Below are 25,489 nucleotides of genomic sequence, written 5' to 3'. Positions count from 1 at the left end.
AGTATACACTTTGTGACTGATGTGATGTGGAGTTAAGTCACTTAAAGGAATGCGCCCATCCTAGGGTCAGAGTGCTGCTTTCTGTGCCCGCTCTGGGTAGAGATTTTAGCATTTGCATGTGGTTGGGCGCTGGCCAGGTTTTCTTCTCAGAAATTATGAAAGCCAGAAAGGGAAACGTCTTCCCACGTGAGTACCAGTTGCATGATGGAGGTCCACAGTATTAGTCCTCAGTTGCTGTGCGTGCTGCTGCCTCTGTGGACATTGGCTCCTTCTGTCTTGAGTTAATGCCAAGTGAGTGATGCTATTGAAAATATCTTTAGAAGTAAGTGGACTTTGATTGGCTGGACTGAATGTTACCCTAGTTTATGTCCCTTGGCCTCTGAATGGGAGGCTTCGGGGAAAGAAGAGAGCTCAGAGAAGATGACAGCTCCTGCCTGGAGTGGCAGCAGACTGAAAAACCAAAGAAAGTTGTATGATTCACAAAGAGATGACATGATGGCCAGGAGAACTGGGATGTCTCTTAGACACATTGGATCCAACCCAAACCAGTTCCTTCCAGTTCCATTTGCAAAGCAACAGGATGCGGTTGAATCTGCAAAGGGCCCACCAATGAAAGATAAGAGGTCAGAAGATTATCCTGTGGCCTGTTTCTTGTGACTTTGTTTCTCCATTCTGAGCCTTGATATGTGCTTTGAATATGTTATTAATGTATTATGGTACATCAGTGCCACTTACCCACTATGGCTTACAGAAACAGAGTGTTAAAGATTGGGTTAGTCTGCCAAGAATTTGTCTGTCTTTTTTTGCATGGAAGCAGGTGTGGAAAGAATAGTTCAGTTATGAATTTTTCTGTCAAGCATTCTTCTTGACTCTCATCTGTGGGCTCCCTAAATGAGAAGCACTTTTGTTTCTTCCTAGCTGACATAGGAGCGTCTGGGTAAAGGGGTTGAACTTCTTTCTGATCTGCTTGATTTCACTCTGATTCTAGGAGGTTCTTCCAGTCCAAAGAAGATGTATACCACTTCTAAAATTTGTAATTTAATTTAATTTCAACATTAGGAAATACTTAGTGTTTTCTAGACGTGCGAGTTGTGTTCTGAGCTGTGACTTGATATAAAATGAAGAGTAGGGAGCCCTGGTAGGTGTGGCTCAGTGGGCTGGGTGTCATCCCACAAACCAAAAGGTCATGGTTTTGATTACCAGTTGGGAACACATGCTCGGCTGTGGGTTCGATCCTTGGTAAGGGTGCATACAGGAGGCAGCCAGTCAATGTTTCTGTATCACATTGATCTTTCTCTCTCTCTCTTTCTCCCTCCCCCTCTCTCTAAAAATAAATAAACAAACAAATAAGTAAATAAAATACTGTTTAAAATGAAGAATAGGAAAATAATAAACCTTCTGTTGCTATTTAATAAGAATGGTATATTTGTGGACTGCCTGATCAGTGTAGGGCAAGGGAGTGGGGAGTGTTTAGCATGATTGTAAGTTCCACTACGAAACAGGAAGTGATGGAGTTCTGCTTCATAAAGGGAGCTTGGTGGTAGTGGGACAGAGGATGGAGTGGGGGACAGGAAGAACCTTAAGTAATCCTAAAATTGCCAAATTAATATCCTACCCATCTTTATCTTCTGGATTTAATCTGTTTTACATTCTTCTGAATGATAATAATAATACTTTAGTACGGCCTTACTATGACATTGGCTTCAGGGAGCATGGGTAATATTTGTGCTCTACAGCTAGAGAGCACTTCATAGGCTGTTCAAGGGTGTCTGCTCCCTCTAGCTCACCTTCTCAGAATTCACAGGGAGTTGAATGGATGTCAGCTCCATTTAAGAAATGGGATGCCTGATGCAAAGAGGAGTGAGTGGACCTCACTTGGATATCAAATGGTTAGGGCTGGTTAGGACTAATGCACCACAGGTGCCCTTGACATAGTGTGGCCCTGGACCCAGGGGCTACTGTAAAGCAAGTTGAAATGAAAGGAAGGGAGGCCTACAGCTGCCTACATCTAGGTGCTTTCCCGTTTACTTACTGCTCACACAACCTTTGAAAGTAAGAATGTTCATCTGCATCCTGCATTTAGGAACCAGAGGCCCATGTCTGCACAGCTGCTAATTATAGAGCCAACCTTCAAACCCAGCTCTGTCTGGGTGAAAGCCACTGTCCCACTCTGGTGCATTGCTGGCACAGGTTACTAGAGGAAACTGTGGAAGTCTGATGAATTCCCTGTCACTTCTCTCTGTCCCTCTACTTGTGATTCAAAAAGAGTGCTCTTTATAGTCAAGTAGGAAGGGATGGCTAGTTTAAGCATAAGGAGATATAGTCCGATTCACTGTGTGACCCCATAATGTGATTGAGCAAGCACACACCTTGGGAGTTCATTTTCCTTTCAACAAGTGTTTATCGAGCTATTGCTGTCTGTAAAACACACTGTGCTGGGTGCCGGGGGATAATCTTAAATGAGCAGCAAACCCATTTTCCGCTCTCACTTCAAATGAAGCTTATGTTAGTTCACAATATGGAAATATATACCATATTTTTCAGACTATAAGACACACTTCCCCCCCCAAATTTGGGAGGGAAAGAGGGGTGCGTCTTATAGTCCGCATGTAGCTTACCTGGCTTTTCCTATCTTCTTCCTCTAAAACCTAGGTGAGTCTTATGGTCCAGTGTGTCATATAATCCGAAAAATATGGTAACCAGTTAATTATTAATTCTGAAGTGCAATGCATAGAATATTTCATTTATCTTTCTGAGTACCGCTACCTTCACAATGAAACTTTATTAATTGCCTTGTTTTAGGATGCTTATACCAACTGTGATTTATCTGGCCAATTTTGTACCTCCTAGCCTATTGACTCACCCACTTTGCATTAAAAAATCTCTTTATTCTTTTTTTAACTTTTGCATTTCAGTTTCCCATACGACAACTGGGAAACCAATTTGAAGGCCAAGCTCTCGTTATCTTCTGCTTAACAGTAAAGGCAGTCCTGCTGAAATTGATGCCCTCCTAAAGCTGATAGATTAGTCTGAGAGGAAATTCCTTAAATCTACAAGTAAAGTAATACATTAAGTTTATCTTCAGAGACTATGCTACTCTTTTCTTTCGAATTTCCAGGCCATCCAATAAGTACTCAATAAACACTTACCAAGGGTCCAGTCTGGTCACTCTTCAGGGAATCCCCAGAGAAAACCCCTTGCATTTGTTGGCAGAGATGTTTGTGAAGTGTTGTATTTTGTGTAGAAGCAACTTAAGTTAAAAAATATTCTACAGCAACAACATAGCTGAACCTCAAACAAAATAGTCTAAAGAAGCCAAACTCGGAAGGGTATATACAGCCTGGGTCATTCACATAGTACAAAACACTCAACGCTAATCTACGGGTGTGTTCCGTTTGTGAAAATCAGTGAGGTGTAAGTGTGGTTTGTGCACTTTCTGTATGCGTGTTACACTTCAAACAAAACAGAAATATTCAAAAAGGGACACAGAAATACCTAACCAACTATTAGTTGTGTTTTTCTAGATTAGCCATCCATCAGGACTAAGTTCTCGGCTCTCCTCCATGGATAATTTACAACACACGGCATTTGAATAAGCCTATTCCAATAGGCCTATTAATTAACCAGGAAACATTTATCCAATCTTCAGAATTAACATTGTTTATTCATTCTCTCAATGTGCAGGAATCCACTGATCATCTGCTTCAATATGGTGGTATTTTTGGAAAGCTGGGTATATTAGGTTAAATTTTACCACCTTCTGAAACTACCCCCTGGAGAAACGGAAAAAAGTCTCACTGCCAGAAGAGAAACTTCCACAAACCCTTTCCTTGCTTGGTTTTGGCCGAGTCAACATATATTTGGGTTTGCTCTGGTGTGGTTGCCTTCACCGTGAATGAAAATAATTTGCAATGAATGCAGGCTGTTTGAAAATGGTAAAAACATACAAGAGAAGGGTATATATGTGTGTACTCCCATGTATTCTGAGGGGTTTTCTCTATTACAGGAAGAGACCTTTAGAAATTACTCTTTTCCCTCTAGTAAACTGTTACAAAACTAAGCATGGGATCAGATAATTCTTGTTGAAAACCCCACAATTTAATTTATTGGAAACTGAAAGCAGGATGTTTTTTTCTTTGCTCAATTCTGTACCCACCATCAGAGTGCATAAATAAACAGTCTTACAGGGCATAAGAAGGAAGAGCCTTTTCTTAAGATTCCCCTTTGCAGAGGAGAGGGAGCTGCATTTTTAAAACATGCTTAAAATATGCCCTTCTAAAGTTCTAATTTTGTTTTCCAACTTGACCTTTTCCTTTGCTTTATCAGACACATTAAAACTTAAAGTACCTATATCGCAGAGGGTACAGCTTTGTAGATCAAAATAATCAGAAGACTACAAAAGATTGTAAAAAAAACCTTTGGTGTTTCAAGTGATGGAATATCATACAAGTCTGGTTTGGATTAAGGCTGCCAGTTTTCTAGGAATTGTGGTTTTTGTCAAATGCGTGCAGAAGGCACTGATTGGGATTCTGGTTAGAATTCTGGTTTGCTTCCACAAAACTGCAGAAACGCTCTTTGATGTCATAAATGTATTAACACGTCCGGGGAAGGGCCAGTGAGCACATGCTTCTATGTTGGGTGTCCATTACAGCCCATTACGGCCGAACATAAGGCATGAACAGTTCAACTGCTTGTGAGCAACTGTAATACAGGTTTGGGTTTTTTAAGCTGACTTCTCTAAACATTGTGGGTTGCACCTAAGTCTTTTTGTGTTTTCATTTAACAGATTCTTTTGTGTGTGTATAGCGTGGGATTGTTTTCATTTCTTCTTTTTGTTTTATTACACATTTTGCCTTTTGAAAGAACCGTCAAGAAGTTTCTTTCATTTTTAGCCGTTAATGAATGTTGTTAATTGTATAATGACACTTCTCTTCCAGTATGATCAGCAAAAAAAAAAAAAAGAAAATAGGTGTGCACACATACATTTCACCAGCAGTTTTTCTTTTCAGCTTGGTGACAGCATTAACCTTGTCTTGCAAATCTTCTAATTTTGTATTTGGTCTTATAGATACGGTCCAAGAACTCCTGTGTCTGATGACGCAGAGTAAGTTGTCTTGTATTCGTAGGAATACATTAATGACTAGCCTAAACTGCATGCCGTCAGTACTTACCACTAATGGAAATGCAATTGGTGCGACAGTGAACTGAATAGCTAACCAACTCATGCAGCTTCAAAAAAGCACTTGAAGTTGGAATGCAGAACATATGTTCTGTGTAGGAGAGATGAATGAAAAAGCAACTGAAGCATGATTCTAATGTGCAGCTGCTGCTTAAAACTTAACATTTGCTTTTCATAGACGAGGCATGTTAATGTTCTTGTTACCATTTGGCTGTTGGTACCCCTTCTGAACCATGGAATTATTAAAGCAGGACTCTGCGTTTGCATTTAATTCTTGATATGTTAGGTCTTGAAGTTAACAAAGAAGCAGTCATTGTCATGGCCACATTTTTTTAAACTAAGAAAATAAATCCTAAACCACTAATTATGGATTCAGAAGCCCAAGGCCCTCCCAGGTTGGAGTAATATAAACTGTGGGATGCTTGACACCAGAAGGTTGGGATGCCGGTCAGGTCCCGTGGCTGAGCAAGGCGTCACGACTTAATACAGAATTGGGCATTCTCTCCCGGCTACTTGGTTTCCATTTTTCTCCGAGATTCACCACCCATGCCTGTCTCTCCTCCAAATTTGAGAAGAATTCACATTCTCCCATTTGTGACAACAATAATTCCATTTTAAAAATAGATTTTCTGTGCACAGGGCATTCAGACATGAATATCTAAGGCAGAAGTTTTCTTAGCAGATTACTAGCTTCCTCACATTGGAGTAATTTGCGTGTTAAGAAACATGATTAAGACCTAACTCCACCCACTGAGCCTGATGTCTTTCCTCTATGAGAGGCGTTCTGTGGCCTCACAGGAGTCTGGCTCCTCAGAAGAGCGAGCACCGCCGTTCTCCCTCCCATCCTCCTACGTGAGCCATAGTTCAAGTCCTACCACGAGGAACCCAAATAATGGTGTAGAACACACAACTGTCATCTCCACTGGTGACAGTGAGCGTTAGCCAAAATTTATTGTTTTCAAAGCGTGCTTTTTCCACATTCATGCTCAAGATGTCAGGTTAGTGCGTGCTCCAAGCCCTAAGCAGTCTCACTCGAGCACCGAGGGTGTACGTTTGCAGTGCGCGACTGCCGACTGCTTTGTGGCCTGATGTGCAGAGCGTTCAGGGCTCAGAACCAAAACCGAAGCCGGCCCGAGCCTGACTCGCTGCGTGGAGTTAAGTAGTCTATAAAATTGAGCCCTGGTTATTACTTTTAAAATCTGCAGAGGCAATGTTTAACATTCACTGAAAGGAGGATTACATAAGATTGATAGGCAAAAACATGACTTTCATTTGGTTAAAAAAATATTTTGATAGAATGGATTTGTTCGTCATCAGTACAGTGACACCGTGCAATTTGCCTGAGATAAAAGAGCTCTGTTACAGAGCTTTGGGATTTTGCCTGTACCTGAATATGAAAGCTCACCCACAGGAGAAGGTAATGATTGTTTTTAAAGAGGGTGGGGGAAGGGACTCCCTTCACTCCTTCTCTAAATTAAAAAAAAAAAAAATAACAGCCTTATGGAATAAGAAGGGTAGAAGGAGCTTCTTTTCCAGACATCTTATCTAGGAATATCAAAAGTGCCACATTTCCTTCTCGGAGTAGACACAAGTTACATGAAACCATGTGGGGAACAAAATGAAAAGTTTATATCGGGTTTATTTTTGAAATAGAACATCATACGATGTTTAGTTTATTACCTCATTATCTCCCTTTTTCAAAATCTTTAAGGGCAGTTATTGGCACAGGCTCTATTTATTCATAATTGACACATTCTTAAAATACAGCCCAATCAAAAGAAGATGTGCCCTTTAAGGAAGATGCAGGTCGGGGCAGACCTACCGCACAGGCAGACAGAAATCCCCACCTCCTGGCAAGCCGAGAATGTTTCCATAGGTTCCCGTAGGTTTCATTTCACCTTCTTGCCCTTTTCCTCACTGGTGCGCTCCCCCTCTCCCAACACCCTCCCCACCAGTGGAGCCCGTACACTGTGAGCGCCAGAGGCCATCTTATTCTTGACTCCCTTACCTTGGGCTTGGCCCAGCAACAATTTCCAGGCTTGTGAGGTGGTTTAATCCTGGCCCTCTAAAATGCCAACCCACCACCAAGAACGATGCCCAGGCTCTGCAGCCAGGGTCCCTGGCACAACAGCCCAAGGGCACAGTCGATTGGGTTGAGAAGCACAGGTTTAGTGCAAGTCACATGAATATTCCGGAACCTGGGCCTCTTCAGGATCCGCCTCCCCATCCCTAGGCACACAACTTCTTCATTTTGGAGGCTGAGTCCAACCCCTGAGCTAGGGAATGTTTTCCAAATGGTGACTCAGCCTATTTTTTTGACTAGTATTTTCAATTCTCAACTTACTTAGTTCCTTTTTTTAAAATGGCCTAAAGATATTGCTCATAGTTTTGTTGTTTCCTCTTTGGCCAGTTTGCTGGTATTTCTTTAAAAAAAAAAAAAACCCTCTGGGAAAAATAGTACTCCTGGTACATGAGAGGGCAAACAAATTTTCTTTTTATTTCACTAACCAGCATTTGGCCACATTTGGGCTGAGGCAGATAGAACTTCACGATGGGATGGAGCTAGGAACTCGGGACAAAGTCAGATCCGAAGGCCTAGCTCTTGTCCTCCTCATATCTGTCAAGTGAGATAACCAATTCCCAATTTTGGAGAAGACTGCCATTTTCTTCGTGGGGTCCCAGAAGAAGACCTAGCTATATGGCCACCCACCGTGGCCTAAACCAAAACTCTGCTTTTTAGAAATTATGTAGATGGCAAAGTTGAAGGGAGGGACCGTCTTTTTCCCACAATCTGCCCACTACTGAATAGACTACAAGGGAGTCCCAGCTCAGAGATTTTTATCTGCTAAGATCTTCACAAACACTGAATTGCCTTAAAAGATGAACTGACTGAATTGAATATACTTAAAGGTAAGATTTTTCTTTTTAACTCTGAGAGGAGGAATGGGATGAATTTCAGTCTCCTTCCGGAAAGCCTACTTACGTGGATTTTGATACATGAAGTTCAGAAAACACGGGTTAGACTTTCTTATCTAACTCTGCAAATTACTAACTCTTTCCCAAACATTAATAGATAGTAAAAAACAAGTGAAACACCGCAGTCCCTCCTGCCTCGTGAGGACTGCAGTGGGTCTGGAAGGCGCAGCACCCACGCCCCCCACTGGCATGTGGAGGCGGCTTTGCCCGGTGGTTTGTCCTGTCTGAGCTAAGAGAAGCCTCAGATGAAAGTTCTCCCATGCAGTCAGATTATTAAAACAGCCCCAGGGAAGACAGACTACAAGTACAGTCTTCAGTTTTAGCTCTCTCAGGTCAGACTTAAATTGTCCAACATCTAGAGAGGGGAGAGGCACCTACACACCCTGACAGATTGATGTTGAGTGTATGGAGGTGATGGTGGGCAGCCACTGCCGTGGGGGTCATCCTCCCCTCCAGAGAGCTGCCCGCTGAGGGCCCCACTAGCACCCGTGGTGCTGCAGCCGTTCACTGTCCACTCACGGTGATAACTATTTCGGGCATCACTGATGGTGTCTGGGATTAGTTGGTGTCGAAGTGCATGGCTTTTCTGTTTCTTTGTGTTAAGCTGGCTTCAAAAAATGGACGATTGCAGTCTTCTGTTCTTAGAGTGAACTTTAAAGGGCCCCCATTTCTTGATTTGGGGGCTACATGACCCACTTTGTCCCAGAACACCTCATTTCTTTGAGAGAGAGAGAGAGAAAAGTGGGGGGGGATTTTGCTTTGATTTTTTAAATTTCTGTTTTCATCCTGCTGCTTAAGCTTTTGCTGGAACAAAGGTCTGTCAGCATCATTGAAAAAAACCCGATGGTCTCACCCGCCATTTAGTGAGCACCATTCAGTGATAGAATAAATGTATCAATTATATTTACAGCCTGAGTGTTTAAAATTAATTTCTCTCTATTTTTCTTTTGAAAGAGTAAATGCAGAGGTATCCTCACAAAAACAAAGTAGAATGATTCTAAGAATATTAGGATGCAAAGTGTATAGTGATTTATGTATTATTTTCTGTAGTCTTAATATAAAATATCTTATTTTTTAGTTTCAAGATATCATCAACTGCACTATCATTTTTTATAGGAAATAGAAATAACCATATCAAATATATGCTTCACTAATGCATCCAACTAATGTCAGAGCATCCAAAATTCAGAAAATAGTACAATATGAAAAGGTGGGTGTCTTAGACTTAAGTCCACATATTTTTTTGAAAATGGAGAGATTGACTCTGCTAATGTAGAAAACATTTAAGCCAGATCTTTACACAAAGAAGCATTTACTGTAATAAAGTTTCACTTCATGGAATGCCACCCTTTCTCCACAAATCCTCCCCAAGTTAAACCTTTTAATTCTCTTTTTGATTTTCAAATACATTTCCAAATTAGAGGAACCCCGAGCGTCATATACCTTTTCTAGGTCTTTAAACATACTTTGGCACCTGTGTGTAAAATTACATTGACCTGATGCATCATCCACCACTGAAGACAAAGATGGTCACATTTTGGCTTTTGCTGCAGAAGAGAGGTGGGATGCTGGCGTGCACGCTGCTGGCTGAGGGAGGGACCGGTTTCCGAACGCTGTAGCGCCCCCACGCGGCAGAACGGCCCCAGATACGCACAGGTACCAGGCGCTGATCTCCGTCCGTTTTTGTCTCTACTCCACACTCAGGAGCACGAGTATGTTTGACATGCGATGTGAGGAGGAGGCTGCAGTGCAGCCGCACAGCAGGGCCCGCCAGGAGCAGCTGCAACTGATAAATAACCAGCTGCGGGAAGAGGACGACAAATGGCAAGATGTGAGTGCTGGCCAAGGCCCCAGGCAGCGGGGAAGCTGCCCAGCACTGTGGGTTAGAGGCCTTTTGGAACAGAAGATCCGGTGGGGTGGGCAGTCCTGGACTTGAAGGACATGCAGGGGAAGGGAGCCCCTAGAGGATTTCAAACAGCGACACAGTAAATGTGGGAATTAAAGGAAGGTTGATAGCAGCATGAAGGGGAGGAGTGAATGACACAGACAGATAATCTGCAAGTATCTGCTAGAAGGTTGGCCACACAATAGGGGGGCCCTGGGGGCCGGGGAGCAACTGGCGTGAGATGTAGAATTGAGGAGGCACTGTCTTGTGAGATTCTGGTTTGAAATTCATGATGATGACGACCATGATAATTGCCAACCCTGAAAGCATACCAGTAACAGGCACTATTCTAAGTGCCGTGCGTGCCATATTCTCTTTAATCCTTTTAGTAACCCAGTGAGCCAGCAATTATTACTGTGCTTCGTTCCACAGATGAGTCCCAGAACAGCTAAGTAACTTGCCCAAAGTCACACAGTTAGAGAGCTAGGGAAGGAAGGTTCCAGAGTCTGATGCAGGCCTTGGGGTTGTCTGAGTGCTAAGAGCAAAGAGCCAGGGTCTGGGAAGAGCTTGAAGGCAGGGAGGAGGGGAGGGAGCACGGCTTAGTTCATTGAATCCTCACGGAGCACTCCAGGGTAGCAGTTGTAAACTTGACTCTGCCATTAGTTTAAAAAGTTAACTCCTCCAAAGTCGATAAAATGTAATAATAATTATGTCTACAGTATATTGAGCACTTACTATGTGCCTGGTACCTTATATGCACTATCACACTTAACCCTCACAAAAGACTTGTAAGAGGAGGTGTTATTATCATCCCCATTTTTGAGATGAAGAAACTGAGGTACAGAGAGGCTGAGAATCGGGCCCGTGATTCCAGAGCAAGGATGAGACAGAGCTAGGGTCACTTCCCAAGCTGCATTCCCACCTATCTGACTCCAGAACCCTAACTCTTCATCCTTATGCTGTAACTGCCCATAGTGTTTGTGGTAAGATTGTTGTAAAGATCAGAAGAATTAGTATGTGTAGAATCATTGATTCCGAGAGACCCCAAAGCCAATGTTTTCTACGTTTTCTTCCTTCCCTGAGGACATTGTGCAGGTGTATTGTCAACAAGTCTTCTCACAATGCAGAAGTCATAAGTAGCAAGAAATGAAGTTTCTTACAATCCCCTGTGAGGCAATACTTTAAAATTTGGCAAATGACAATGGAATGTGATCGCCGATTTCACATTGCCCTATTTAAATAAATGTGCTGCCCTGCGCTGGAAGGTTCCCCGCCTTTGAGGCATTCCTGTTCCCACCAGGCTTAGATTGGAGCGGGTGGGAATGCCCTAGCACAGTGCCTGACGCACAGTCAGTGCTCACTGCACTCTGAAGGGTAGAAATGGTGTTATGTGCAAGCCTGAAAAAGTATGTTCTGTCTCCGCCAAATCCACCCCCACAGGACCTGGCTCGTTGGAAGAGCCGCAGAAGAAGTGCTTCTCAAGACTTAATCAAGAAGGAGGAAGAAAGGAAAAAAATGGAGAAGTTACTGGCTGGAGAGGATGGGACAAGTGAACGAAGGAAAAGCATCAAAACCTACAGAGAAATTGTTCAAGAAAAGTGGGTTCTTTCTGTTGTTGTTGCTTAATGTACAATATTATCTAGATGTGCTTTTTCTAAAAATTGTTGGTTATCACAAAGGCCCTGACACCAATATTACGTACTCCCTGTGCTGTCCTATCAGCCCCGCCTTGGTTCCTACCGAGGTCTTCTTTGCAATTATTGTGACCATTGTTGACTTTGGTATTGCTTCTCTGTCCCATGCCCGTGCTTTAGAGAGCGGAGAGAGAGGGAGTTGCATGAGGCGTATAAGAACGCGCGGTCCCAGGAGGAGGCGGAGGGCATCCTTCAACAGTACATCGAGAGGTTCACCATCAGCGAGGCTGTTCTTGAACGTTTGGAGATGCCAAAAATCCTGGAAAGAAGCCATTCAACAGAGCCAAACTTATCCCCCTTCCCAAATGACCCCAACCCCATGAAATACCTGCGGCAACAGTCACTGCCTCCACCCAAATTCACTGCCACTGTGGAAACCACCATCGCTCGTACCAATATCCTGGATACCAGCCTATCAGCAGGCAGTGGGTCTCCGAGCAAAACTGTCACTCCCAAAGCAGTGCCTATGCTGACACCCAAGCCTTACTCCCAGCCCAAAAACTCGCAAGAGGTTCTGAAGACCTTTAAGGTAGGTAAGAGTAGAACCGAAAATGAACTCCAGGGAGTTGATGGAAAGAAGCATTTTGCCTCAAGAAAATGCAGTTATTTTCTTTTGTCTGAAAAAGAAAATACAGACAAAACAAACTGTGTTAACATTCACGGTGGCGAAGTTTATGTGCCTCCGAGATTTGGCTTGTTGTAAATGGTTAGGGAGAGATGGTTCCCCTCAATTCCTGCTGTTCATATTGATGGGCTCCAATGGGATTGATGGCTGAGTCATTTCCATGAGCAAAGTCTATTTTCTAACTTGATATGTGGGGTGGTCTCTATACGTGTGGTTATGAACCCTAATTTAGGAACACCCTAGGTATCTCCAGCTACCTGGAGGTATTGCAAGCTCTTCAAAAAAAAAATTAATTGCCACTGTTCAAATAGAAGTGTATACAGCTTTCTCTTGTAGGAAGTCATTGACATTATGTCTGAAAATATGGTAACGGTTGAACAAAATACAGGGAACATATGGAAATACAGGATGTTCCTAGTCCTCAAATGAAACAGATTTTGAAATATTTTTAAGTGGAAAGAAACTAGGTTGTCTTTTTACCAACCAATGTGTGAAATAATGTTTCAGAACCAACCTATGACAACCAAACATCTTTTCACTTTCTCAGATTCCCCTATTTTCCCTCACATTATGAGGAGACACGCATCCTTTGTGTTGAGCTCTGTTGACTACAAAGAAAAATCAGTTCTCATTGTCCCTGTGCACCACATGGGTCTGTAATAGAAGACAGAGGTGGAATTCATCACTGGCAGACATGGACATGTAATTGTAAAGAAAGTTTGCTTAAGCAAACTAATTGAGCAATGTGATGCCTGGCATCTTTCTATTAAATTTCAGAGGGAAACAAACCACACTTCCTGACTTCTGCTTAAATAACTGAATATATCTTTAAAATCTGTGCCTTAGGCTTTGATAAAACAAAAGAAAAATGTCAAGCCCGTCTCATCTGGGTTGAATTGAGATGTTTGTCCCTTGAAGGGCGGCAGCTGTGCCTTTGTTCACAGCTTCGTCCTGAGAGCCTGGCACAGGTGCCCAGGAGACAGTAGGCACTCAGCAAGTGTTTACTGAATAAATACGCAGCTTTTTCCTGAGAAGATGAGCTAGTCATTGAGCAGACTTACACACACACAGATATGCACAAGCCCCTATATACTCAGGAGCTCACCCAGGTACTGCCCAGCATTCCTTCACCTGGGACCTGTGATACTTCATGAAGGAAGGTTTGATGTTGGGATAAGTCCAAACAGGAGGAGGGAATACAATTATTTAACTTGGTATCCAAAGCATCCAATCAGATAATCTCAATGTCTGATAAACAGTGCAGTATAATCATTCAGAAGAATTAGGATAGGTGACTTTATGGCAAGACTTAGGCCCTGGGAAAACCCAGTTCCTTACCATTGTGGCAAGATGGTGTAGAGGGCTTAGGAAGGGCCTTCGCAGAGAGGTGGATTGAGCCACTGGAGTAGAGGTCCTTTTAATGCTGGGACTCACTCCTGACCACCAGTGAGCCCTTGACTCGTCACAGGCCTTGATGGCTCTCAGCCTTACTCACGGCCCCACCACTGCATGGGTGGACCCACTTGTGGTCAAGGGTAATATGTAAATAAACAGTTGTTACCCAACAATGCAGGGAGAGAAGCTAAGGGGTGGGTGTGTGGGAGAGTGTGTGTGGGCAGGCGGGGAGGGGAGTTGGGAGGCAGGGAATACAGGCTCAGTTTCCCAGTACAACAGAATTACAAGTAAAGGAAGATCAAGTGCAATCGTTTAAGGCAGTGTTTTTCAAACTGAGGTTACCAACTGTTCCTAGGTTGTGAAATCACTTTAGTGGTTTAGAATCAACATTTTTTAAAAAATGAAGTAGAACAACCAGCGGCAAAAAAAAAAAAAAAGAAGAACAGAATACAATTTTTAAAATGCCTAGTACATCACACACAATAAAGGTGAATACTGTGTTACAGAACTCTGGTTTCAATTATATTTGTGTGTGCTTAATTATGATTTAAATTTCTTCCTTATGGATTACAGACAATAGGAGTTGCAAGCCACCAGCCTAGGTACATAAAGTATAACTAATACCAAGCCTTCCATATTAGTAATAATAGTAACTAATATTTACACACTTAAAATGGGCCAGGTGCCGTTCTAAACTCTGTATATATATTAATCCATAAAATCACCCTAATAGCACTGTCAAGGAGACACTGTTATTATAAATTTGGCCGATGAGGAACTGAGGTTGAAGCTTACATGGCTAGTACGCTGTAGAGCCAGAACTCACTCTGAGGCCGTGGAACCAGGGAGCCTCCTCTCGTACTTACTTTCTGTACTGCTGCAGACTTCAAGACAGAGGCTTCTGGATGCCTTGCAATAAGCCAGACTAGCGAAACTCTCCCTGCTCCTCCTTTCTTGCTCCCACTGCCTCCTCCAGACATGGGTACGAAACAAAACTATTGTAATGCGTGTGGCCTCTTTCCTTGAAAAAATGGGATTATGAAATTAGCTAGAAGTAGGGATTTACTGTAACATAGCAAGCGTTAAGTTCCCTGCCATTCATGATTGTGTCAAAAAAAGTACCCATTTCCCTACCCCCACAGAATTACCTGTAAAATATTCCTGATCTGAGATGGGTTCTACCTCATTTATATGCTAACCAATGGAAAAGAAAAACTCTCAAAATTGTAGAATAACAGAACTTAAATGAAAAATTACTGGAACCCAAACATGTGGCATATATTTCTACATAAGTTTCCTTGCTTTTCTGCATTTTAAAATGAAAGTGCACCCTAAGTAAAGTGAACCTGAAGTGTAATGTAATGTGAAGTAGCCTGGAGAGGCAGAGTACCCTGTAGAGAGGCCCTCAAAGATAACATTTAGGGAAGAGTCCTCATGTCTAGAACCAATCAAAGCATGTAAGAGATGTTATTCTTTGTTGGGCTATGATTATCCAATGAGAATGTCTTAAGATGATTCTGAATATGCTATTTTGTTGAGGTCTTTCTTTGGGGAATAGCATGTTTTTTTTGTTTGTTTGGGGTTTTTATAGGTAGATGGGAAGGTCAGCATGAATGGAGAAACGGCTCACGGCGACGAGGAGGAGAAGGAAAGCAAGGGTCCCATGGAGGCTCCTGCCCCCTCGTTAACCAAGTCCCAGATGTTCGAAGGTGTGGCCAGAGTGCACGGGTCCCCCGTGGAGCTGAAACAAGACAACAATGGCATCGAGATCAACATAAAGAAGCCAAATTCCGTTCCCCAAGAACTGACGGTAAGAACCAAACTTTTTTTTCCTCTTTGGGATAATTCCATTGTGAAGGAGTCTGCCTTAAAAAATAAGCAGGTCTTCAGAACGACCACTTCTTTGGCTGGGGGTGTACGTGCTAGGGCTGCCCTGACAGGGCACCACAACCCGAGTGGCGTAAACAACAGAAGCTAATTGTCTCAGAGTCCTGATGGCCAGAAGTCCAAAATCCCGATGTTGGCAGGGTGGGTCCCTCCGGCTGGCGAATCTGCGCCAGGCCTCCCCGCCGGCTTCTGGCTGCTGCCAGCAGTCCTCCGCACTCCTCGGCCTATGGTGGCATCACCCTGATCTCCGCCCTCATCTTTACCTGGCGCTCCCTGTGTGCTTGTCTGTGTCCACGTTTCTCCTTTTTAGAAGGACACCGGTCATACTGGATTAGGGGCTGCCCTACTCCAATATTCCCTCATCTTAACTAATTATATCTACAGCAACCCTATTTCCAAATAACATCACATTCTGAGGGACTACGGAGGGGTTATGACTTCGACATACGCATTTGGAGGGGTGGGGCACAATTCAGCTCTAACAGTGGCTATAAAGAAGGTGTAATATGAATTATGAATAAGAAAAACTTTCCTTGTCTTCACACTATTGGTTGGTGCCTAGTGTTGCAGAAACATAAACTCAAAACCCTTTTCCTTTCTGTTGGTTTAGGACACCATAGGACTTAATACAATTTGAAAAGAACTGCTGCTGTCAGAACCAGACTTCCCATCCTTGATAATGTGTGTAAAAGGGCAGCTTTCCTATTAATTAAAAAACCTCATTCAAACCCAATCTAATTCTTATTAGCTTAACCCCTTAAACTCAGAGTCCTTAGAAGCACCATAGAATGGCCAAGCTGAAAAGTGAGAGAGAATTCAAGAATAGCAGAAAAAGAAAACTCAAAAGAACGTTCTCTTTGCCTCTGGGGAGTATAAAAGGCCATCAGGAAGGTGATGCGTTCTCAGCTTTCACACCAGAAAGGCCGGTGCTGCTCCTGCTGATCAAAACCAAACTCACCCCCTCCAGTGCAGCCCAGCTTTCGGGGCGCACGCGGGCCTCAGTTCAACCCCATTTGTTCTCACCAGAGGCTGATGTCTGCAGTTTTAATTTATAGCATTTGGGCTGGAATTGTAAAGGATGGGGAAAACTGTCACGATTTTCCCCCAGCACCTAGAAAGGTGTGGTCCTGAGGAATGCTCGTCTCCCAGGTCCAGGGCTGACTTAAATGGCTCAGCTAGCTAAACCCACCCAGCAGACAGGAGATTCTTTTCCTTATCTCTGGGATTTGTCTTTGGAAGAATAAAATATGTTTTCTTATAAGAGCTGAGAGGATGTAATTCTTCCCCACAGAGCTCAAGCCCTGTGAGATTCCAACCGGAATAAACCAAAATAATTTCCTCACCATGGTAACACATTCGCTGGGCTCCAGGAGCTAGGTTTTGGGATCCAGGCAAATGCCGAATCTCTCAACCTGGAACTTTACTTGGCTCTTCGTGGTAACCCTCTCTGCAGAGTCTGCAAATTATCATGCAAAATACTGAGTCCTGCCAGCAAGCGTGGAAATTTTACAGGTAGAGTCAACATTGACTTATGCTCTTAAATTTAAGTTAGAAGTTCCCCCAATTAATTAGACATGACAGTGCTGGGATTGCCTTTCTGGACAGTCGGTAATGCTCTTCTTATTTCTCTTTTGCCACACTTACCGATGGGCATTTTCTAAGTCCTCTTCATAAACACATTTCCATTCCTCAGTCTGGTGACTCTGTCGGGTCGCCGGCCCTCTGCACAGACTGTTTCTCACCGAACACATGGGACTTTCATCGGTGAGAAAGAACACAGCTCTTTCCCACCGAACTCTGGAGAGGCAACCCCGTAGCTGCCCCGCTTGTCCCACGCCACGTGACAGAGGTACACAGGCCTTCCTCAGGCCCCGCAGGTTACTCTGAGAACAAACCCTAAGGCCTCTGCCAACAGGCGGTCCTCCCTACCTCTCACTAGTCCCGCCCTCTGACCGTTTTGTTGTTTGAGTTCAGAGAAAACCCTGCCCCTGGCTGAACAGATTTTATTCCTGACAGAAGTTAAAGGAATAAGTGAAGAGAGCAGATGGTATAAGGTCTAAATTTCCTAAAGCAATTGTTTAATCTGTCTTGTTTAAGCTTTTAACCCTTTGGGGGAAAAGCTTCCCCTGCCCTGCTGGGAGACCAATGGTGTTAAGCACAGGGCTCCTAACCCAGGAGAGGGGGGTTGGTTTGTTTGGCTTCAGACTGGTGAAGCTCCCTTTAAAATATGCTCATTCTCAGTAATTACCAATGTTCTTATTTTCACAATGATCAAAATGAAAAGAAAGCAGCCTACTTTCTTTTAATGCAAGGCGTTTTCCACTTTAATATTTGTACTGCTCAACTCCCTAAAGGCAAAAGAAGACAGATTGAAAGATTTCAAAGTGACTACATATCCCCCAAAACATCTTATCTTAAGAGTAGCAACATTAGGTGATCTGAAAAAAATCAGGTTATTTCAGGAGTTTAGACAGTGTAACGAGGAAAACCTGAACAAAGGTGGCCCGGTGAGCCTTCCTCCTGGAAGTCAGCCCGACCCTGGGCAGACCCGAGATAAAGTCCGAACTAAAAAGGGAACAGCCTAAACATGGCTTCCTCCACGTGCCTCTTCCTTGGAGAAACTGCCTAGTTTGGAGTTATTTCTAGTTTGATAAACCCTAGAGGTTCTGAATAGGTCATTTATTTACCCTGCCTCCAGTATTTTAGGCTCTCGAATGAACTAATAAGGCAGGACTCTCACCTTATTTTCTAGGTAGATAACTACCTGTGTATCTCTATTACACTATAAGCTAAGTTGTTAGCTGTCTATATGAAATTTTGGCTCATTACTAAAACATTCTTCATACTTGCTTATACTTGACACCAAAAGCTTTCCATTCAGAATGTGTTGCCCCAAAAGTCATTATAAAAGAATCTCTTCTCCGATAAACCTGCCCCTCATTGTATATGGAATTCTCCATCTTCCAAGGAAAGCATTTCTTGACTATGTTACAGCCTGCGTATTCCTGTTGAAATGGTAGAATCAGCGATGGCAAAGTACAGCCACCAGCTTAAAATTCGGGGCTGCACTTCCAAGCCTCCCAGGGCTTGATACCAGCTTGGAGCTGATTTGCTCTTTCTCATTCATTTGCCCCACTCTGTGGGGCTGTCAAAGGAATAGTGTTCTTTTTTAAATAGTGTCTTTCTTCCAAAAACTGCATTCCCAACAGATATACTTTTTACAGAGGAGTAGCCTCACCTACCACTAAAATGTCACAGTTCCCTCAGGGCAAGCTGGAACTAATCCAAGGGCTCAGAGCAGTAGGCAGGGGCCTGGATTCAGTCTGTGCTGTGGGGCAGCAGGGAAGGCTGGCCCCGGGACTCCAGTGGCACAGGAGGAGGTTGGAGTGTCGGCCTCTTGTGGCAACACGACCACTTTTGTGCGACATTATATCATCTCTTCAGGTTCCTTCTACCTCATCTTTCTCATGGGAAACTGTTGGGATCATGGATCTCTAACTTTAGAAATAGATACCAGCCCTGGCTGGTGTGGCTCAGTGATGGAGCACCAGCCTGTGAACCGAAGAGTCACCAGTTTAATCCCTAGTCAGGGCACATGCCTGGGTTGTGGGCTGGGTCCCTGGCTAGGTGTGTGAGAGAGGCAACCAGTTGATGTTTCTCTCACACATTGATGTTTCTCTCCCTCTTCATTCCTCCTTTCCCATCTCTCTAAAAATAATAAGTAAAATAAAAATCTTAAAAAAAGAAATAGATCCTAATCTTGCTGCTATTATTATTATTATTATTTTAATATTCTGCTGTACCTACTGACACCAGCAACTCCCCATTATCCTCTGTGGAATCATCTCCAAATAATGAGATTGGGATGGCAATGACCTTGCCCGTGGTTACATGTTACCTGATAAGCATGAATTGAGGACCTACTCTGCTCCCCATTTTTGAGATAGAAAAAGAATCTCGTAAACTTGCTGGGAAAGCTTTTCATAAAGTGATTAAGAAAGTATAGAAAGTGATATTTAACTAGGTGCTAGGTAATAGGGTCAAAAGGCCAGAAGGGATGTAAGATTTCAAAGAGCGGGTAAGACGAGTATAGGCTGCAGGTAGCCGGGAAGGTCCTGTCTGGGGTGTGGATTTCAAAACTCGACCTTACGTGCAGGATTTGCATTGAAAAGGAGGAGGGAAGCAGGCTTTTCTACATGTTGGGAATGTTCCCATCTTCGCACACTCCACATGGTGGGCACAGCAGAAACGAATGCCTAGGCAGTGGGAGGAGCCCCCTAGGGGGGCCAGTGGGGATCACAGAGCTAAGAGGTCACGAGGGTGACTAGATGCTGTATACTCCAAGCAAAGGGACAGGTTTCCCCTGTCTCCTCCTGGGGACTCTGAGATATTCCCCAGTGGAAACCTGACAGTTTTTCAAAAAATCATGACATAGCACAAATAGACTCCTAGAATCCGGGACTAGAAGAGAATATGGAAGGTCTAATCGGAGGGCTAATTTCTTTTGTTCAGTGACCTTCAGAAAGATGCTTTATGTCTCCCTCAAAGCTTCCCAGTGTCTTCTTGATATGCTGTACCCTATATTTGTATGTGAGCCCCTTCTTTCCTTGATGGCACTGAAAATGACCCTTTCCTAAATACGTAAGATCCTCCACGCACTAGGTCAATGATCAACCCCCTCCTGAGCAAGTTAAACTGTCTAAAGGTCAGTTTATATTTAAAATGAAAATAATAATATATGCATCCAATGGTGGTTGTAAAAATTCATGTATATAGAGCATGATATTATGGAGGCTCATAGCAGTACCCTTAAGTTATTTTTAATACTGTTGTATAACGAATGAGAAAAGGTTACAAAATATTTTTTCAAAAGCTTAGAAAGGTGATAGGTGTAAAGTGTTTTGTGTTAAAGTAAGACCATCCAAATTACCATCTTGAACAGACGTGAATTTCATACAGACAAGTGACTTCCTTGTTGTCTTCCAACTCTGCTTGTCAGTCGTTCCAGTTGTAACTCTCTAACACACATGCAGATGTGAGTGGCTTTTTCCAGAAGATGATCGCCCTTGCAGATGGCTCCTGTGATTCGTCCTTCAGCTCTTTTGCTTTTCTTATTGCTCACTTTCCCCCAATTCTGGCTTCCCTCCAGCACCAAGATGCCCAGGACCCCCACCCATTGATCTCTGAATCACTCCATTCCATGACCATTGGCCAGCTCCCTCTTGCTGACTCATCCCAGATGATGCCACGCACCCGCCCTACTGGCCAGGGCTTCCCACCAGGTTTTCGGCAATTCTCCCTCATTGACCAAGAGCCAAGTCCAGTGATCAGATACCTAACCTACTTCATTTGCTCTTCTCAAACTGAGTAACTAGGTCTGCTTTTTCCACCTTGATAAAGATCCAGGCTTTCCTCTTGAAAATTCAGTACTTTCCTAATGTCTTCTGATCCAGGAAAGCAGACAAGCAGATCTTTTTTGAAAGATTTCATTTAGCAGTGAATGCAGCATGAAGGCATTTGAGTAGGTGCTATTTTCCTTACAATTGAGACCAATTGCAAATTCCTTCTAGACGTCAAATGCTGACAGACATTTCTTTAGAAACTGTTTTTCTCCATTTAGAAGTAGTCATAAGTGTGTTAGATTTAATGCTCATTAAAAATCTTTAGGAACTGAAGCATTTACAGACTTCAACAAAGTATACATCAGGGACGATAACAAAATCAAACCCAGCCCATCTTACCTGGACGGAGCCTCCCATTGTTGGTTTGAAAAGTTTAAGGCAAAAGGAAAACACTTAGGGAATGAAGTGGCTGATTGTTCATGTAGATCGTCTCTTGTCCAATGAAAATAGACATATATTTGGAGGGATAAAAGCTAAGGGGTAAATACATGCATGGCATATGCAGCCAGAACATAAGTGGGCTGATTTTCCAGGCTTGTGTCCAGATAAGTTATTTGAGACTGGAGCCAGGAAATCGCTGAGTCACAGAATGGTAGCTCAGCAGAGGACCTTGGATGTCACATTTTCCAATCTGTACAGGTTCAATGATCAGTCCAAGTTCTCCTAGTTACTCTGTCCTAGAAACGGGACCAGCCATGCCCTAGGTCTCAGGATGGTTCTTGGTCTCCCCTCTAATTTCTAATGCATTCTTCAATGTCACCCTTTGGGCCAGTCCACCAATAAGAGTCTTGTTAAAATCAGCAGTGAAATACCTGGTAGATTTTGTGGCTAGACCGTGTCTGTCCCTCTCAAGCCAGGAAACTGCCACCTCCCACCCGTGGCCTCAGGGCTAAGTCTGGCATCAGAGCCAGCTTGGATCATGTTCTCAGTCAAGAGGAAGCCAACTCCTGGCTTAGGCCCCTGTAACTTTTCTGTGCTCTCATTCATTGGTGTCCAGGGATCTGTTTTATTTACTTATTTTCATTCTTGAGAAGAGAAGGCCTCTCCTCTGTTTAGCTATAACCAAAGGAAAGTGTGGGTCAGAAAGTGAATATTCCAACAAGGCGGGTTTGTTTCAGGCAAATCTCTGAGTCTGTCAGGACTGATTAAAACTGCTAATTTTGAACTCCTGGCCTTTGAAATAATGATGTGAGTACAAAAGTAACAAACCCTCAAGATAGAGTATCCAGACACAAGGTCGTTAAACTGGCGTTGGGGATTTCCCTTGGAACGTACGGTCTATAGATGTTGCAGAATGCAGTAAATTATAAAGAAAATACAAATACCTATTACTCCAGCCTCTCAGAAATTAATACTAAGATTTTTAAATGTGTATTCTCTTTTTTTCTCAGTGCATATAAAATATTTTTTAATGGGCTCATGTTATTCAAATTGTATTGTAGCTTGCTTTTTCTCTTCATTTATCCTGAATATTTTGCTAGTAATAGCCTGATTTCCATGACTAGCATACATTTACATGAAGCTTGAAAGTACACATTCCATAAATAATGATTTAACATTGGCTTACCTAACATGGATTACGTACCTGGTCTGAAAGCCCAACAGGGAGTGATGGCAGGGGGCAGCCTGGTCTCCAGCTGCCCTGGGAAGTGGAGACTTAGCTAAATTGCTTCCTGAAAGGTTCCAGAGAGTTCTCATCTTTAGTGGAATAATTGGAGATGGAGCTGTAGAACAGAAAGAATGAGGTAGAATGAATGACAAGGAAAGGGAATGGAAAAGGCAGTCTAAATCATCTCAGCAATAAACTTGGGACCCTCAGGTTCTAGATCGCTTCTTACCAATCAAAACCTTGAAATCCCTGGGGACAGCTTAGAAGTGGGTGTGACTCTCAGCCCCAATGATGGGGCATTGAGGTTACCAGCATAGGGTAGGGGGCCCACCTCCCCTACCTGCTAGCACTGTGACCCTGGGTAAGCCACTGAGCCTCCTGGGCCTCAGTTTGCTCAGCTGTATAAAGAGAATCATTTTGGTACATACCTTAGAAGCTTGCTCTGACAATTAAATGAGATAAACCATGTGGTAATTGGTGGACACATTGATCATGGCTACAGTAGACACAATACGTAGCCTCGAAAGTGTCACTTTAAGAGAGTACGAACTGGGGCATCTGGGCCCTCGGTGTCTGAGTGGTAAGCCATATAGAAATACATTCAGAAATGAATGAGAATCCTTGAAAGTGAAAGTTTTCCATTATTCTCACATAAGTACAATATTACTGGAGTGTGATGTGCTAGCAAAATAATTCTCAGTGAAGTAGTACCTGAGGATTTTGTCTCCTTCACATTATAAATGATATCTAAAGGATTCGAGTTGTCTTATTTCATTGATTCCAATCGGCACAGTTTCCACATTTGCAGATCTCCAGATTAGGTGTCTTATAGTCAGTAGTATGTCATCTCTAGCAGACCACATGTCTTCTTTCTTAGTAGCGCCTAAAATAATACAACCTAATGTCGGTGGCCTCCGAGATGTAATAAAGCATGTGCGTTCTTGATATTGTTGTTCATTTGGGGGGCTGGGGAGGCTTTGGCCTGGTTTTTGTAGCTATTCGTGTTACTTCTAATAATTGGAAACACCAGAGTTCTCAGTATTTAACTGCAAATTTGTTTCCCAACCTCAGATAGTTTTTTATAACCTAATCCAATTTGAGGGAAAACCTAAAAATCAATATTTCTGACTGTATTTTATGTATTAACATCATAAAACACAAAACACTATCATATATTGATGTTTCTGTATGTGGGGAAGCAGTTTAACTTGTAAAACCCAACTTATTCTTTTGTAATGCTCAACTGATTCATCTTCAAATGCTATATCATATCAGTCATTAATGGAAAAATGTAAACACACATACACAACATATATATATAATTTAAATATAATAAGAGCATCTTCAGTGTATTTAACTATTTTCACTTTTTAAATCTCTTAGAAGGATTCAGTTCAGGCTTGTTGATATGTTAGAAAGTTATAAAATCCATTAAATAATATAAATTAATCTTTATTTCCTGTCCAGGGTTTTAAAAGTGCATTTTAATTTAATATCATATTCTTCCAGAATTGATACATTATCCATCATTAGAAAATGCCCATCTAATTACGAAGATTTCAAAACTATCCCATCTTCCAAAAGGCACCTTTCTGCCAGTAGATGCCGTGTAAAATCTTTTAGAAGCTTGAAGAGCATGTTACTTAATGTTACTTGTGTATTTTTTAACTTAAAGATTTTCAAATCATTTTTATTTTTTAACAGTGTTTTTTTCTAATATTTTTATTGTGGCAAAATACACATAGCAAAATTTATTATCTTATGCATTTTTAAGTATACATTCAGTGGCATTAAGTGCATTCATATTTTTGTGCAGCCATCCCCACCGCCCATCTCCAGAACTCTTTCATCTTGCGAACGGAAATTCTCTATCCCTTAAAAAACAACTCCCACCCTCTTTCCCCAGGCCCTGGCAATGACCATTCTACTTTTTTTCCTCCTCTTTCTTCCCATACCCCAGCCTCTGGTAACTACCATTCTACTCTCTGTTCTGTTCTGTTGATCTGTGTGTCTGTTTTTATACTAGTACTGTACCGTGTTGGTTACTATAGCTTGATAACATAGTTTGAAGTCAGGAACTGTGGTGTCTCCAGCTTTGTTCTTCTTGCTCAAGATTGCTTTATCTGTTTGGGGTCTTTTGTAATTCTAGATTTCTTTCTTCTAATTCTGTGAAAAATATCATTGGAATTTTGATAGGAATTGCACTGAATCTGTAGACTGTTTTTGAGTAGGTTGGATATTTTAACACTATTAATTTGTCCAATCTATGAACACAAGATATCTTTCCATTTATTTGTGTTTTTTTCAATTTCTTTCATCAATGTTTTATAGTTTCATTATACAGATCTTCTACCTCCCTTGTTAAATTTATTCTTAAGTATTTTATTCTTTTTGATGCTATTATAAATGGGATTGTTTCCTTAATTTCTTTTTTAGGTATTTGTATATTGATTTTATATCCTGCAACTTAATTCACTTACTTGTTTTAATAGGTTGTGGGGGTTTTTGGTGCAGTCTTTAGAGTTTTCTTTATATAAGATTATGTTCTCTACAAACAGAAACAATTTTACTTCTTCCTTTCCCATTTGACTGCATTTTCTTCCTTCCTTCCTTCCTTCCTTCCTTCCTTCCTTCCTTCCTTCCTTCCTTCCTTCCTTCCTTCCTTTCTTTCTTCCCTCCCTCCCTCCCTCCCTCCCTCCCTCCCTTCCTTCCTTCCTTCCTTCCTTCCTTCCTTCCTTGCCTTATTGCTCTGCCTAGTACTTCCAGTACTATGTTGAATAGAAGTTGTGAGAATGGGCACCCCTGTCTTGTTCCTGATTTTAGAGGAAAAAGTTCTA

The 25,489-nt window shown here is 42.4% G+C and overlaps 1 protein-coding gene across 18 annotated transcripts in view; it reads left to right on the top strand.

Annotated features, from left to right (window-relative positions):
* LIMCH1 (LIM and calponin homology domains 1) overlaps positions 1-25,489 on the top strand; it is a 312,399-nt gene that overhangs the window by 249,266 nt on the left and 37,644 nt on the right. For 9 of the 18 annotated variants that reach the window (XM_045182627.3, XM_045182623.3, XM_045182621.3 and 6 more), the window contains 5 exons: positions 5,069-5,104; positions 9,860-9,986; positions 11,481-11,638; positions 11,855-12,263; positions 15,346-15,564. In XM_045182627.3, coding sequence (XP_045038562.2) covers positions 5,069-5,104; positions 9,860-9,986; positions 11,481-11,638; positions 11,855-12,263; positions 15,346-15,564 — 949 coding nt within the window. Of the gene's footprint in view, positions 1-362; positions 624-5,068; positions 5,105-9,859; positions 9,987-11,480; positions 11,639-11,854; positions 12,268-15,345; positions 15,565-25,489 lie in introns of all 18 variants that reach the window. The other 9 variants (XM_045182628.3, XM_045182624.3, XM_045182625.3 and 6 more) reach the window with 2 other exon arrangements.

This window comes from Desmodus rotundus, chromosome 4, assembly GCF_022682495.2.
Source record: "Desmodus rotundus isolate HL8 chromosome 4, HLdesRot8A.1, whole genome shotgun sequence".
Lineage (NCBI taxonomy): Eukaryota > Metazoa > Chordata > Mammalia > Chiroptera > Phyllostomidae > Desmodus > Desmodus rotundus.
This window is presented reverse-complemented; position numbering and strand designations above follow the sequence as displayed.